Source organism: Bufo gargarizans, chromosome 7 (assembly GCF_014858855.1).
Source record: "Bufo gargarizans isolate SCDJY-AF-19 chromosome 7, ASM1485885v1, whole genome shotgun sequence".
Classification (NCBI taxonomy): domain Eukaryota; kingdom Metazoa; phylum Chordata; class Amphibia; order Anura; family Bufonidae; genus Bufo; species Bufo gargarizans.
The window spans coordinates 18,144,161-18,161,327 of NC_058086.1; the positions used below are offsets into that span (position 1 = coordinate 18,144,161).

At 45.1% G+C, this 17,167-nt stretch overlaps 1 protein-coding gene across 1 annotated transcript in view; it reads right to left on the reverse strand.

Annotated features, from left to right (window-relative positions):
* SFMBT1 (Scm like with four mbt domains 1) overlaps positions 1-17,167 on the reverse strand; it is a 127,478-nt gene that overhangs the window by 13,595 nt on the left and 96,716 nt on the right. Inside the window, exons 17-19 of the mRNA XM_044301725.1 lie at positions 16,868-17,043; positions 9,982-10,160; positions 1,985-2,182 (exon numbers count right to left, since the gene is read on the reverse strand). Coding sequence (XP_044157660.1) covers positions 1,985-2,182; positions 9,982-10,160; positions 16,868-17,043 — 553 coding nt within the window. The remainder of the gene's footprint in view (positions 1-1,984; positions 2,183-9,981; positions 10,161-16,867; positions 17,044-17,167) is intronic.

Genomic DNA, 17,167 nt, shown 5'->3' on the forward strand with positions numbered 1-17,167 from the left:
CTGCCTTAACAGTGACCTCCACAGCAGTTGCCCCTTTAATAGTTGCCCCTGCCCCCTCAACAGTGACCTCCACAGTGCCCGCCCCTTTCACAGTGACCGTCCCCTTAACAGTGACCTCCACAGTGCCCGCCCATTTAACAGTGACCTCCACAGTGCCTGCCCATTTAACAGTGACCTCCACAGTACGCGCCCCTTTAACAGTGACCTCAATAGTGCCCACACCTTTAACAGTGACCTCCACAGCGCCTGCCCATTTAACAGTGACCTCCACAGTACGCGCCCCTTTAACAGTGACCTCAATAGTGCCCACCCCTTTAACAGTGACCTCCACAGCGCCTGCCCATTTAACAGTGACCTCCACAGTACGCGCCCCTTTAACAGTGACCTCAATAGTGCCCACCCCTTTAACAGTGACCACCACAGTGCCTGGCCGTTTAACAGTGACCTCCACAGTGCCCTTCCTCTTTAATGCTAGGGCTACATGACATGTGTCACGCAACATTTTGTCTCAACAACTTTTATAAATGATCGGCTAGGGTGACGCACTGCGCCATGCTGCAACTGCAACAGGACAGTCGCAATATATCCATCCAAGATGGATGCATGTAGCAGCGTAGTTGTGCCTTATGTTTCATGCGACTTATTGTCGTCCTGTAGCCCTAGCCTAAAGCTGACCTAGAGAAGTGAAGAAAATAGGCTGGGTTGTTATGGAAACCTGGAATAAAACTGTGTGTATGGCAGTTGGGATTTGAAGAGAAAGACTTGCAGGCTTGTATTGGCTAATGCAGGTCATTTTTTGGGAATATCTCAGGAACGGTACGTCCTAGAGAGCTGAGACCTGGTCTAAAACCTTCCCGGACACCTGATGTACCTGTGTGCAAAATTTGGTGAAGACCGGTTCAGTCGTTTGGTTGTGCATAAAGAACAGACAGACGTACGGACAGACAGACAGACAGCGAGACAGACTCTCTCTCTCTCTCTCTCTCTATATATATATATTTATATATTACACATCAGCTTTATCATTCTGCTACCTTTATCTTATAGCTATAGACTGAGGCTTTTTATCAACTACTAACAGGGTTGGACTGGCCCACCAGAGTACCACAGCATCCTCTGATGGACCCAAATTTGATACATTAATGGGTCTCTTATAAAACAGGACCCCTGAGGTCTAGCAGATCATTTGGAGCGGACCTTTGAACCGAAAAGCACCAGATATCCTATTAAACCATATAAATGATAAGATCTGAATATATAAAATTATAGCAAAAGTGACTTAAAGGGAACCTGTCACCTGGATTTTGGGTATAGAGCTGAGGACATGGGTTGCTAGATGGCCACTAGCACATCCACAATACCCAGTCCCCATAGCTCTGTGTGCTTCTATTGTGTAAAAAAACCGATTTAATCCATCTGCAAATTAATGAGATGAAATGAGTCAGAGCTTGAAAATATGACTCTTCTCTGGTCACACAAGTAAGATATGACTCTTTTATGTTAATTTGCATAAAAGGCAGGAAGTACAAAATTCATAATACTTATTAAATTTGTCCGCAAATAAAATGAAAAGTATAATTTATATGTTTAGGGTAACACAAAGAACATTTAGAAACACTCAGTGAGGGTAACATAGTAGAGGTGACAGGTTCCCTTTAAAAGAGAACGTACATATGTCCTGTATAAGCATTTACTTTAATAATTTACTCTGGTGAGCCCAAACAAATTCAGTCCTGAACACGGACTATTAAGCAGAATTTCTTGGCATCTGGCTGTTACGCATATATAAATCAATCTGCATGTTCATTTACTGAAAAACTTTCTGAATTACACAACGAATGAATTCCTACCAGGTTTGTATTCTAGCCAATGAACATTAATGTTCCTGACAAAGGATTTGACTAAACTGCAATGACCTTGGTAGTCACAGCTCATCTGTTTTGTTCTATGATTGAGGTAATTACAGTTACTCGTTTCCCTGTACCTTAGCAGACAGAAGCTTTTCACTTTCGAGCATCCAAGGTTTTCTTTTCTTCTCACAGTTCAGCGACTGTTCACTACGAGTAGGGGAGGCTGATGAAGACCCTTTCCCAGAGAGTTCTGAGCCCTCTTGATGTTCTTGAACACTTTCTTCACTTGGGGAGTAATCCTCATCTTCCTCCTCCTCCTCGTCACCACTTCCCTAGAGAAGCAATCAAAAAATTCATATGAATATTAAGCAGAAAAAACATTTGTCTTTGAAGATACCAGATTTGTAGTGTGACCTCCATGTGAATTGTGGATTCTTTTATGCAAAATCAGATGCCTGACAGAATACAGTGACTTATTGTCGGGTTTATCCTGGTGTCCATTTGCACTACCCCAGATTAACCGCCTCCGGACCGCCTAACGCAGATCTGCGGTCCGGAGGCGGCAGCTCTGCGCAGAGTCACGCATATATGAGTCATCTCGCGAGAGCCGTGATTTCCTCACAGGAACGGAAGGTAAGAGAGTGGATCTCCAGCCTGCCATCGGCGATCGCTCGCTGGCAGGCCGGAGATGTGATTTTTTTAACCCCTAACAGGTATATTAGACGCTGTTTTGATAACAGCATCTAATATACCTGCTACCTGGTCCTCTGGTGGTCCCTTTTGTTTGGTTCGACCGCCAGAGGACACAGGTAGCTGTGTAAAGTACCACAAAACACTACACTACACTACACCCCCCCCCCTGTCACTTATTAACCCCTGATCACCCATGATCACCCCATATAGACTCCCTGATCACCCCCCTGTCATTGATCACCCCCTGTAAGGCTCCATTCAGATGTCCGTATGATTTTTACGGATCCACGGATACATGGATCGGATCTGCAAAACACATACGGACGTCTGAATGGAGCCTTACAGGGGGGTGATCAATGACAGGCGGGTGACCACCCATATAGATTCCCTGATCACCCCGTCATTGATCACCCCCCTGTAAGGCTCCATTCAGACATTTTTTTTGTCCCAAGTTAGTGGAAATTGTTTTGTTTTTTTGCTTTTGTTTTTTCTTACTAAGTCTCATATTCCACTAACTTGTGTCAAAAAATAAAATCTCACATGAACTCACCATACCCCTCACGGAATCCAAATGCGTAAAATTTTTTAGACATTTATATTCCAGACTTCTTCTCACGCTTTAGGGCCCCTAAAATGCCAGGGCAGTAGGGGCATATTGAGTCCATGAAAGTGACATTTTTGTCACAATTAGCTTAAAGGGAGACTTTGTGAGAGAAAAAAAAAAAATCAATTTCCGCTAACTTGTGCCAAAAAAAATAAAAAATTCTATGAACTCGCCATGCCCCTCATTGAATACCTTGGGGTGTCTTCTTTCCAAAATGGGGTCACATGTGGGGTATTTATACTGCCCTGGCATTTTAGGGGCCCGAAAGCGTGAGAAGAAGTCTGGGTTCCAAATGTCTAAAAATGCCCTCCTAAAAGGAATTTGGGCCGCTTTGCGCATCTAGGCTGCAAAAAAGTGTCACACATGTGGTATTGCCGTACTCAGGAGAAGTTGGGGAATGTGTTTTGGGGTGTCATTTTACATATACATGCTGGGTGAGAGAAATATCTTGGCAAAAGACAACTTTTCCCATTTTTTTTTTATACAAAGTTGGCATTTTTATCTCACCCAGCATGGGTATATGTAAAATGACACCCCAAAACACATTCCCCAACTTCTCCTGAGTACGGCGATACCACATGTGTGACACTTTTTTGCCGCCTAGGTGGGCAAAGGGGCACACATTCCAAAGAGCACCTTTAGGATTTTACAGGTCATTTTTTACACATTTTGATTTCAAACTACTTCGCACACATTAGGGCCCCTAGAATGCCAGGGCAGTATAACTACCCCACAAGTGACCCCATTTTGGAAAGAAGACACCTCAGGGTATTCCGTGAGGGGCATAGTGAGTTCCTAGAATTTTTTTTTTTTTGTCGCAAGTTAGTGGAATATGAGACTTTGTAAGAAAAAAAAAAAAAGAAATCATCATTTTCCGCTAATTTGTGACAAAAAATAAAATAAAAAAAGTTCTATGAACTCACTGCCCATCAGCGAATACCTTAGGGTGTCTACTTTCCGAAATGGGGTCATTTGTGGGGTTTTTCTACTGTTTGGGCATTGTAGAACCTCAGGAAACATGACAGGTGCTCAGAAAGTCAGAGCTGCTTCAAAAAGCGGAAATTCACATTTTTGTACCATAGTTTGTAAACGCTATAACTTTTACCCAAACCATTTTTTTTTTTTTGCCCAAACATTTTTTTTTTTTATCAAAGACATGTAGAACAATAAATTTAGCGAAAAATTTATATATGGATGTCGTTTTTTTGCAAAATTTTACAACTGAAAGTGAAAAATGTCATTTTTAATGTCATCGTTAAATTTCGATTAATAACAAAAAAAGTTAAAATGTCAGCAGCAATGAAATACCACCAAATGAAAGCTCTATTAGTGAGAAGAAAAGGAGGTAAAATTAATTTGGGTGGTAAGTTGCATGACCGAGCAATAAACGGTGAAAGTAGTGTAGTGCAGAAGTGGAAAAGGGGCCTGGTCATTAAGGGGGTTTCAGCTAGCGGGGCTGAAGTGGTTAAAGAGGTTGTCCGGTCCCAAAATCAATTATTTTAATGTGCTCCTAACACCCCTCACCATGCATACATATGCCCCAATACTTGGTTTTTCATGTATGAGCTTTCCTTCCCCCCTGGAAGACATCACATTATCCTGGCAGATCTGTTTACTTTCTCCCCTTCTTGTTTTATTGAATACATAACTTTATTGCTACACAAGCCTGGCTTCACTGCACAATGATGAGTCACAGGCTGGCCACACCCCAGCCACCCCCCCCCCCCCCCCCCCACACACACACACACTGCTCTGTCTGCAGCAGCTCCACCCACTACAACTCCTGTGTCCATGTTACTACACCCAGACATGAATCTACTTCTCACTCAGTGTCTAAATCTCATCACTGACCGTCCATGGGCTTTTCCCCCACCATCTCCAGAGTGTAATAAACACATCATATCCAAACACATCTGTATCTAATCCTAACATGTATGTGTGCATGATACGATACTGCCCGCTGAAGTGTGTATCTAATCCCATGTTCTATGATACAGCCTGCTGAGCTGTGTATCTATCTCATCACTGACCGTTCACAGGCTCTTGCCTCACCATCTCCAGTGTAATAAACACATCATATCCAAACACATCTGTATGTAATCCTAAGGCTACTTTCACACTTGCGTTCGGGGTTCCGCTTGTGAGTTCCGTTTGAAGGCTCCCACAAGCGGCCCCGAACGCATCCGTACTGCCCTAATGCATTCTGAGTGGATGCGGATCCGCTCAGAATGCATCAGTATGGCTCCGTTTGGCCTCCGTTCCGCTCAGCAGGCGGACACCCAAACACAGCTTGCAGTGTTCGGGTGTCCGCCTGGCCGTGCAGAGCCAAATGGATCCGTCCAGACTTACAATGTAAGTCAATGGGGACGGATCCGTTTGACATTGACACAATATGGTGCAATTTCAAACGGATCCGTCCCCCATTGACTTTTAATGCGAAGTCAGGACGGATCCGTCTGACTACCTTTTAGACTTAAATTTTTTTCTGAAATACAATGCAGACGGATCCGTTCTGAACGGATACCATCGTTTGCATTATAGGAGCGGATCCGTCTGTGCAGACACCAGATGGATCCGCGACCAAAGGCAAGTGTGAAAGTAGCCTTACATGTATGTGTGCATGATACATAGCATGTTGTATGCAATGCTGCCCGCTGAAGTGTGTATCTAATCCCATTTTTCGGTCTGCGAGATGCAGGTCCACTAAATAAGGATACTGTCCGTGTGCGACCAGCATTTTATTTATTTTTTTGCAGTCTCATTGATTTCTATGGATTTCAGGTCTGCATTATGAGGACCAAAATAAGACTTTTTTTTGCAGAACTGACACTTTGCTTTCCACATCCGTATATTAGTACAGCAAAAGATAGAACAGGTCTTATTCTGGTCCTCATAATGCAGATCTAAAACCTATAGAACTCAATGGCTCTGGAAAAAAATGCACATCTCACACAGGCAGTATCCTTATTTAGCAGATCTGCTACTTGGAAAAAGCAGAACGAATACGGTCTTGTGCATGAGGCCTAATCCTAATCCTATCTTTTTTGGTCCTGACTGCTGAAGGGTTTACCTTAGGCCATCATGCGCGATACACGTGAGATAAGACCATGATCAGCCTGGGAAACAAGGTCTCTGTGTCGCCGCATCTCCCAGGCCGACCGCACTCTCCTGACCGAACTGATATGACAGTAGTGTATGTGTAAGGGTCAGCCCCTAGAATACTGTTCTTTGCACAGATATCTACAATATGGTGCACATGACTGTAATGACTTATTTCAGACACTAGAGGCCACTGTGGCTCTGAGAAAGAGGAAGCTGAACTGTTTCTGAGATACACAAGAGGTAGGAGGAGCCAGAAGTTCCCGGGGTTTGAGTCCTGGCTAGAGGTGGGAGTGCCTGAGAGCTGTGAGAGGATGGCTGCCATGTTAGGAGCCAAGTAAAGGCTAGTGATGGGACATGGAGCCTGACTGATGGAGTCCTGAGAAGCTGGCTGTGCTGGAGACAGGCCAAGATAGACTCTGAACTGAACTGCTGCAGCTGTGACCCAGAGAAAAAGACTGCACAGTGTGTTACAGAGGAGTGGGACCGTGTATCAGAGACCACTACAAGCCGGATTCTTCCTGCCAGAGCTGAAGAAGATCTGCATCTGCTGTAACCAGAGAGAGAAAGACAGACAGGCAAGCGACCGGACCTGGAGCCACACTGCATCTTATGGGATCAAGGAGAATCTGCAGAACTGTGAGTGGCACCGGTGCTTATCTGTGATAGGTTATAGAGTCAGGGACTTAGTCAGTGCGCTGCAGAAGCGTCCACTGGGTAGCAGGGCTAGATAGGAGTATATTAGCTGAGTGTAGCCTGGACTCTAATGTGTACACTGTGGAACGCATTTATTCTAACTCGTGTTCATGTAATCTGTGTAAACCTGTTTATACTGTTAATCCGATTTTCCGGCAGTTATATCTGGTTCTTTAATAAAGCTGTTTTTTGCTTCAGTCTCCTTGTCCGCTGTACTGTACTTGAATCCTGCTTTGCGGTCTCTCCCTCCCCTGACCGCTACATATGATACAGCCAGTCTCTTATCTGGTCAGGGAGCCAAGGTTGGCCTGGAAATTGTGGCTAATATTGTGGCTAATACATGGACTGAGACATGTTATGGGAGCACTGTGGATATCACAGTTATGGGGTCACTCTAGATGTTCTCTACATGATCCCTTTCACTCATACTGAGCCCCCATAACAGTGACATCCACAGCGCCCCCATAACAGTGACATCCACAGCACCCCCATAACAGTGTCACTGTTATGGGAGCACTGTGGATATCACTGTTATGGGGGTCACGCTAGATGTTCGCCACAGTGCCCCCATGTGCCAGCCACAGTGCCCCCATGTGCCAGCCATGCACAGCTCCTCCAATGACCTCCACAGCATAGCAATCAGCCTCTGTGGCTGATCGCTATGCTGTCACTCATGTACAGTGCTTATATCGTGCTGTACATGAGTCAGCACAGGCTTCACATAGAAGCCTGTACACTCAGAAGATGGCCAGCGGTCCGAAGAAGGCTGGCAGGAGGCAGTGACGTCAGTGATGAAGTTCCGTCTCCTGCTTCAGGCAGGAAAAGAAGAGGACTGCGCTGGACCGGAAGACTGTGACCGTGAACAGTATCATAGGAAGAGCTGCGCTGTGGAGGGTAAGTATTGGTGTAATAACCTTCCCTCCACAGGTTATGAAGATGGACAATTTTCAAGTAGAGGCCCGAGAACCCCTTTAAGGTACTTGCAAATTGTTATTCTATGTTATTTGATGCAGTGTATAAAAGCCATATAACTTTGTATGGATCAGTCAGGGTGAACAATCCTGACTCTGCTCCTGTAGGAAGCTAAGAGACTCCAGTCCGCCCCTAGCTCAGTCAGTCTAGAGCAGTGGTGGCAAACGGTTTAGAGGCAGAGAGCCCAAACTGCAACCCAAAACCCACTTATTTATTGCAAATTGCCAACACGGCAATTTAACCTGAGTACTACAGTATAGTGTAGTATATCTTCCATGTACTTTATAATTTAGCTATAATAGCCTGCCTACATTCAATGCATGGCCTGTGCCATTCATAGCGCGCCCTGCGCTGATGAATGGCAGGAAAAGTCTAAGACATATTGATTTACCTTAGAATTTTTCCAGGGCGTGGGTGCACACAGAGAGGACTCCGAGTGCCCCCTCTGGCACCCGTGCCATAGGTTCACCATCACTGGTCTACAGTTAGCTGAGGAAGTAAGAGGAGCTTCATGTGTTCTCTCCTGAGAGTACTAGACCTACATCCGAGAGAACCACTATCTCAGAGATCCACAGAGATAAAACCATCTCTTCTTCACAGTACTCCAGAGAGAGAAAAAGAGAGAATGGAAGAACCTAGAAGGTGCAGAATGTGCATGGCTGAGCACTGGAGTCAGTCAGTAAGGTATTTGCCGATAGAGACTTTACTGCAGTGAGAGGGACATTGCTAAAACACCCTTCCACACTGGCCCACCCCATCTTAAACTGTATTGCCAGCCTTAAATTCTGGAGAGAGAGGCTCAACCTTAATTATATCCGCACATCGCGATCTGTGAAGATTTGCAATGTGAATTGTTTGTAACTGTTTGATACCATTTGGATGGACTACAACAACCATTCTGCACTTTAGTAAAAAGAGAGACTATTTTCTACAATCAGCCTGGTTACTGACTCCAGCACCATTTGCTGGCCACAGCTCCACCTCTTGCCTTGTACACGTGCAGCACTCAAAACACCAAAGGCACCCCAACTACTATCAGACAGGAACCCGACATCATGGTCTCCATGAAGGAAGAAAAGGTGCGCCCTCCTATCACTGCACTGCCCAAGGGAGCATTAGTGTGAGGATTGCCACTGTGAATAACTGTTGCAGCCAGAGCCACTACAACTCCCATCCTCAACCCCACTGCTCCTGGGCACGCTGCATATTATTTTGATGGCAACAATAGTGCTACATGCTCTGCCATTCTTACCATAAAAGGCTACACAACTCTTGACAGAGGTTTTAACCTGAGCCTCCAACACACAAATCTGGACACCGCCCGAGTATGGTGCATTTAAAGGACATGACCAAAACTTCTCTTGTTAAGGCTACTTTCACACTAGCGTTCGGGGCTCCGCTTGTGAGTTCAGTTTAAAGGCGCTCACAAGCGGCCCCGAACGGATCCGTCCAGCCCTAATGCATTCTGAGTGGATGCGGATCCGCTCAGAATGCATCAGTATGGCTCCGTCTGTCCTCCGCTCCGCTCAGCAGGCGGACACCTGAACGCTGCTTGCAGCGTTCGGGTGTCCGCCTAGCTGTGCGGAGGCAAACGGATCAGTCTAGACTTACAATGGAAGTCAATGGGGACGGATCCGTTTGAATTTGACACTATATGGCTCAATTTTCAAACGGATCCGTCCCCCATTGACTTTCAATGTAAAGTCAAAACGGATCCGTTTGCATTACCATGAAGAAAAAAAAACTAAAAACTTATTTTTTTTGTTTTTTGTTCGTGGTAATGCAAACGGATCCGTTCTGAACGGATCTAAGCGTTTGCATTATAGGTGCGGATCCGTCTGTGCAGATACCAGACGGATCCGCTCCGAACGCAAGTGTGAAAGTAGCCTAATACTGCCATATAAGATCTTCTACAACTCACAGACTTTATATACATTTACACATACACTATGCCCGAATGGCAGGTTAGACACACAGTAAATGAAGGCCTGGTTTGGAGGAACATATGACTGGTGAAGTCATATCACAGGAGTAATATTAGATCTTTTTTTTTTTGAGAATACATACCTGAGGACTTCCGACAGGTGTGTTCTCTACAGAGTTGGATGAGCGCTTCTTCTTGTGGACAAAGAAGTGTTTCCTTCTCTTCCTCCTCTTAGCAGGCTTCTTCAGGGCAGCCTCTATGCTGCGCAAAATGCCTGTAGGATTGCTCAAGTTCCTCCCACGACGCTTTCCATAATAATGAGCTATTCAAGAGAAATACAGAGGAATCCAATATGGATCTGACCAGCAGACTCTTCTGTCCTAACCCAGCAAATGTCACTGGTCGCAGCCTAGTATAAAAGCCATGCTTTTCTTAAATGTGGCAGTGCTATACAGTCTCGCGATACTTAGCATTATAACTTCAGATATTGATTTATACTGGAGAAAAAACATATCCTGAACTCTGGATATTTTAGTAATAACTTCGGCTCATCGGAGACAATACATCCTAATACTGTACGGAGCTCCTGCTCAATATAGTATTGAATTAAGTTTTATGCAAAGTCGATTCGCTCATTCCTAGTAATAGCTAGCGGAGGACACCACAGCTATCTGACGATTTGCCGGGAGGGAATGATTCCCTCCCAACAATCGTCTGGGGCATAGGGGTGTCTAATACACTCTTTACTCTTATTACAGTCCTGTATGCCACGCTTTTGTTTTTAAACTGACAACTCCTTTAATTGAGTTTAAATGAGCCGAATCTGCTGAATCAATAGGAGAATGCATAGATAAGTGGGGCTTTCTTTATACATTACCATCATCACTGCTTTCTATCATATGAACTTGTCAGAAGTTTACTATGTAGATGGTCTGAACCGTTTTAAGGTGATCTCCACACAGACATGTCAGAAGATTGCATTATTGGAGGTCCATGCACCGGGCTGCCCACCAATCACTAGAATGTACAGCGCTTGTTAGTGCTTTTAGTTTTCAGCTTGGAAGCTTTGTGTTATTTAAAGTGTTAATGATATAGAGAATGAGATTAAATGGGTTATCCAGTGATCGATAATGATGACCTATCCTGAGGACTGGCAGGGTCCGAGTTCCGGCTCCCCCGCCGATCAGCTGGTACAGAGGGCTGTCGCGCGCCCTAGACCTCTGAGGAACGTAGCCGGCTCCCAGCAGCTTTCCAAGCACAGAATTGTACATAGTACAGCGTTTGTGCAACGAGGCCATGTAATCGATGTACGGCGACGTCACATGGCCTAGGAAGAGGCCACGTCACTCAATGAGCACACAGCCTCTTCTAACAGCTGATTGGTGTGGGTCCTGAGTTGATACTGATGACCTATCCTGAGTATAGGTTATCAATAGACATTACTGGATAACCGCTTTAATAGCACTCTTTCTATTTTTGTTAATGACACAGACTGCAGTACTGTACAGTCTATGGAAAATGTCCAAAAATTATGAGCTAACACACAGAGTCTTTGGGCATCCACTTCAAATGAGGTTCAATGTGAATAAACGTAAAGGTATGTATCTGGGTACTAATAACCTACATGCATCATATGTCCTAGGGCAAGTAACACTGGGAGAGTCACTTGTAGAAAAGGATCTTAGTGTACTTGTAGATCATAGACCAAGTAGCGGCATGCAGGCTAGCAGGATATTGTCATGTATTATATAAAGCATGGACTCACAGGACAGGGATGTAATATTACCACTTTACAAAGCTTTGTGTGGTCTCACCTGGAATAAGCAGTTCAGATACGGGCACCAGTTCACAATAAAAAAGGATAAAGAACGACTAAACTAAAGCTACTTTCACACTAGTGTTTTTGCTGGATCTGGCAGGGTTCAGCAAAAATGCTTCTGTTACTGATAATGCAACCATCTGCATCCGTTCTGAATGGATCCGGTTGTATTATCTTTAACATAGCCAAGACGGCTCAGTCATGAACTCCATTGAAAGTCAATGGGGGACGGCTCTGTTTTCTAGTGTCAGAGAAAGTGATCTGTCCCCATTCACTTGCATTATGGGTCATGATAGATACCCGTCTTGATCCACATTCCATGACTGAAAGCAAACCACAATATGCTGCAGTTCTCTCTCTCCGGTATGAGAACGCAACCAAAAGGAACATTTTGGAGCATTCCGTTCTGTTATGTTTTGTTCCTATTGACAATGAATGGGGACAAAAAGGGAGCATTTTTTTTTTTCTGGTATTGAGACCCTATGACGGATCTCAATACTGGAAAATATTAACACTAGTGTGAAAGTAGCCTAATAAGGGGCATGGAGGGTCTAAGGCTACTTTCACACTAACGTTAATAATTTCCGGTATTGAGATCCGTCATACGGTCTCAATACCGGAAAAAAAAAAGGCCTTTTGTCCCCATTCATTGTCAATGGCTATGTTAAAGATAATAAAACCGGATTCATTCATTACGGATGCAGATGGTTGTTGCTGAACCCTTCGGGATCCAGCAAAAACGCTGCGTGAAAGTAGCCTTAGTTTTGAGGGAAGATTAAAAGAACTAAACTTACTTATCTTGAGAAGAGGCGTCTAAGGAGGAGGAGGGGGGGGGGGGGGAGACATGATTAACCCACATAAATACAGTATATAAATGATATAATAATATAAAAATATTGTGAAAAGCTATTCCATGTAAAATCCCCTCAAAGACAAAGGAGCATTGAGTCCATCTGGAGAAGAAAAAGTTCAGTCTCCAGAGGTGACAAGGCTTCTTTACCATGAGAACTGAATCTGTGGAATAGTCACCTCAGGACATGAAAACAGCAGGAATAATTGGTGCCTTCATAACAGGCTTTGATGATTTTTATAGTAAAACAGTTTCACTTGATGGACATACAGTACAGACCAAATGTTTGGACACACCTTCTCATTCAAAGAGTTTTCTTTATTTTAATGACTATGAAAATTGTAGATTCACACTGAAGGCATCAAAACTATTAATTAACACATGTGGAATTATATACATAACAAAAAAGTGTGAAACAACTGAAAATATGTCATATTCTAGGTTCTTCAAAGTAGCCACCTTTTGCTTTGATTACTGCTTTGCACACTCTTGGCATTCTCTTGATGAGCTTCTAGAGGTAGTCACCTGAAATGGTCTTCCAACAGTCTTGAAGGAGTTCCCAGAGATGGTTAGCACTTGTTGGCCCTTTTGCCTTCACTCTGCGGTCCAGCTCACCCCAAACCATCTCGATTGGGATCAGGTCCGGTGACTGTGGAGGCCAGGTCATCTGGCGCAGCACCCCATCACTCTCCTTCATGGTCAAATAGCCCTTACACAGCCTGGAGGTGTGTTTGGGGTCATTGTCCTGTTGAAAAATAAATGATGGTCCAACTAAACACAAACTGGATGGAATAGCATGCCGCTGCAAGATGCTGTGGTAGCCATGCTGGTTCAGTATGCCTTCAATTTTGAATAAATCCAACAGTGTCACCAGCAAAGCACCCCCACACCATCACACCTCCTCCTCCATGCTTCACTGTGGGAACCTTTTTTGCATCGCACAAAGACACGGTGGTTGGAACCAAAGATCTCAAATTTGGACTCATCAGACCAAAGCACAGATTTCCACTGGTCTAATGTCCATTCCTTGTGTTCTTTAGCCCAAACAAGCCTCTTCTGCTTGTTGCCTGTCCTTAGCAGCGGTTTCCTAGCAGATATTCTACCATGAAGGCCTGATTCCCACAGTCTCCTCTTAACAGTTGTTCTAGAGATGTGTCTGCTGCTAGAACTCTGTGTGGCATTGACCTGGTCTCTAATCTGAGCTGCTGTTAACCTGCGATTTCTGAGGCTGGTGACTCGGATGAACTTCTCCTCCGCAGCAGAGGTGACTCTTGGTCTTCCTTTCCTGGGGCGGTCCGCATGTGAGCCAGTTTCTTTGTAGCGCTTGATGGTTTTTGTGACTGCACTTGGGGACACTTTCAAAGTTTTCCCAATTTTTCGGACTGACTGACCTTCATTTCTTAAAGTAATGATGGCCACTCGTTTTTCTTTACTTAGAATTTGTATTATGGCAAGAAAAAAGCAGCTAACAGTCTATTCAGTAGGACTATCAGCTGTGTATCCACCTGACTTCTCCACAACGCAACTGATGGTCCCAACCCCATTTATAAGGCTAGAAATCCCACTTATTAAACCTGACAGGGCGCACCTGTGAAGTGAAAACCATTTCAGGTGACTACCTCTTGAAGCTCATCAAGAGAATGCCAAGAGTGTGCAAAGCAGTAATCAAAGCAAAAGGTGGCTACTTTGAAGAACCTAGAATATGACATATTTTCTGTTTCACACTTTGTTATGTATATAATTCCACATGTGTTAATTCATAGTTTTGATGCCTTCAGTGTGAATCTACAATTTTCATAGTCATGAAAATAAAGAAAACTCTTTGAATGAGAAGGTGTGTCCAAACTTTTGGTCTGTACTGTAGGTCTTTCTTTAAGGCCTCATGCACACGACAGTATTTTTTCACGGTCTGCAAAAACGGGGTCTGTAGGTCTGTGATCCGTGACCGTTTTTTCGTCCGTGGGTCTTCCTCGATTTTTGGAGGATCCACGGACATGAAAAAAAAGTCGTTTTGGTGTCCGCCTGGCCGTGCGGAGCCAAACGGATCCGTCCTGAATTACAATGCAAGTCAATGGGGACGGATTCGTTTGACGTTGACACAATATGGTGCCATTTCAAACGGATCCGTCCCCATTGACTTTCAATGTAAAGTCTGGAGTCCCTTTTATACCATCGGAGTTTTCTCCAATCCGATGGTATATTTTAACTTAAAGCGTCCCCATCACCATGGGAACGCCTCTATGTTAGAATATACTGTCGGATATGAGTTAGAGCGTGAAAACTCATTTCCGACAGTATATTCTAACACAGAGGCGTTCCCATGGTGATGGGGACGCTTCTAGTTAGAATATACTACAAACTGTGTACAAGACTGCCCCCTGCTGCCTGGCAGCACCCGATCTCTTACAGGGGGCCGTGATCAGCACAATTAACTCCTCAGGTGCCGCACCTGAAGGGGTTAATTGTACTATCATATCCCCCTGTAAGAGATCAGGGCTGCCAGGCAGCAGGGGGCAGACCCCCCCCCCCCCCTCCCCAGTTTGAATATCATTGGTGGCCAGTGCGGCCCCCCCCCCTCCCTCTATTGTAATAAATCGTTGGTGGCACAGTGTGCGCCCCCCATCGGGCCCCCCCTTCCTCCCTCTATTGTAATAAATCGTTGGTGGCACAGTGTGCGCCCCCCATCGGCCCCCCCCCTCCCTCCATAGCATTAACAACATTGGTGGCCAGTGTGCGGCCTCCCATCCCCCCCCCCCGATCATTGGTGGCAGCGGAGTTCCGATCGGAGTCCCAGTTTAATCGCTGGGGCTCCGATCGGTAACCATGGCAACCAGGAAGCTACTGCAGCCCTGGTTGCCATGGTTACTTAGCAATAGTACAATAGTAGAAGATTCATACTTACCTGCTGGCTGCTGCGATGTTCGTGACCGGCCGGGAGCTCCACCTACTGGTAAGTGACAGTTCATTTAGCAATGCGCCGCACAGACCTGTCACTTACCAGTAGGTGGAGCTCCCGGCCGGACACGAACATTGCAGCAGCCAGCAGGTAACTATGAATCTTCTACTATTGTACTATTGCTAAGTAACCATGGCAACCAGGGCTGCAGTAGCGTCCTGGTTGCCATGGTTACCGATCGTAGCCCCAGCGATTAAACTGGGACTCCGATCGGAACTCCGCTGCCACCAATGATCGGGGGGGGGGGGGGGGGAGATGGGAGGCCGCACACTGGCCACCAATGGTGTTAATGCTATAGAGGGAGGGGGGCCGATGGGGGGCGCACACTGTGCCACCAACGATTTATTACAATAGAGGGAGGAAGGGGGGGCGATGGGGGGCGCACACTGTGCCACCAACGATTTATTACAATAGAGGGAGGAAGGGGGGGGCCGGGGGGCCGCACACTGGCCACCAACCTATTATTACAATAGAGGGAGGGAGGGGGGGGGCGCACTGGCCACCAATAATATTCAAACTGGGGGGGGTCTGCCCCCTGCTGCCTGGCAGCCCTGAGCTCTTACAGGGGGATATGATAGTACAATTAATTAAGGGGTTAATTGTAGGATCACGGTCCCCTGTAAGAGATCGGGGGGCAGTCATGTACACAGTTTGTAGTGTATTCTAACTAGAAGCGTCCCCATCACCATGGGAACGCCTCCGTGTTAGAATATACTGTCGGATCTGAGTTTTCACGATCTTTGGATCCGTCTGTATGAAAGTAACCTACGGCCACGGATCACTGACACGGATGCCAATCTTGTGTGCATCCGTGTTCTTTCATGGACCCATTGACTTGAATGGGTCCGTGAACCGTTGTCCGTCAAAAAAATAGGACAGGTCATATTTTTTGGACGGACAGGATACACGGATCACGGTCTCGGCTGCAAAACGGTGCATTTTCCGATTTTTCCACGGACCCATTGAAAGTCAATGGGTCCGCGAAAAAAAACGGAAAACAGCACAACGGCCACGGATGCACACAACGGTCGTGTGCATGAGGCCTAAATCGTATGATCTATGTAATGTTAAGCATGCTGCCACAGAACTACATGGAACTGTAACATGCATCCATGAATGCTGCTTTAGTGTCATCTAAGATTTGCAAAGGGATCAACACATAGTCCTCCAACCTACACAACCTATTATTTCCATTACAGAAAATTCTGAATGAGTATAGATTATAGGCAACTAAACCAGCACTGACAAATATAATTAGAAGATAGCTTCCATATAGGCAGATGTGCCCTAGTAAGGAAGCCACAATGTTGACAATGTTTCTAGATGTATGTATTTTACTCAAATCTAGGCAGCAGCAAGTAAAACAAATACCTCTAAAAGAATCTAATTATTGCTTATACTTACTATATTTAGTCTTTGTTAGTACTGAACAGTTTTCAGAGCACTGGTCAAGAACCATAAGAGGCCCAAAGAGATTTGGGCAGCATTCCAGTTTGATACAGGTTTTCCGACAAAACTCTGACACCTGGTCTGATGTTCTCACCAATTCGACTGTGGCACGGTATGTTTTTCCTTTATATCTGAAAAGTAAACCCAGACACATAGTCAGAACATGAAGACAGGGTAAAGAGTATTGCAGAACCGTGGAACACTAAAAGCCCCTTGGGGCGACCTAGAAATGTCTGCTACACAGCATACTATGAT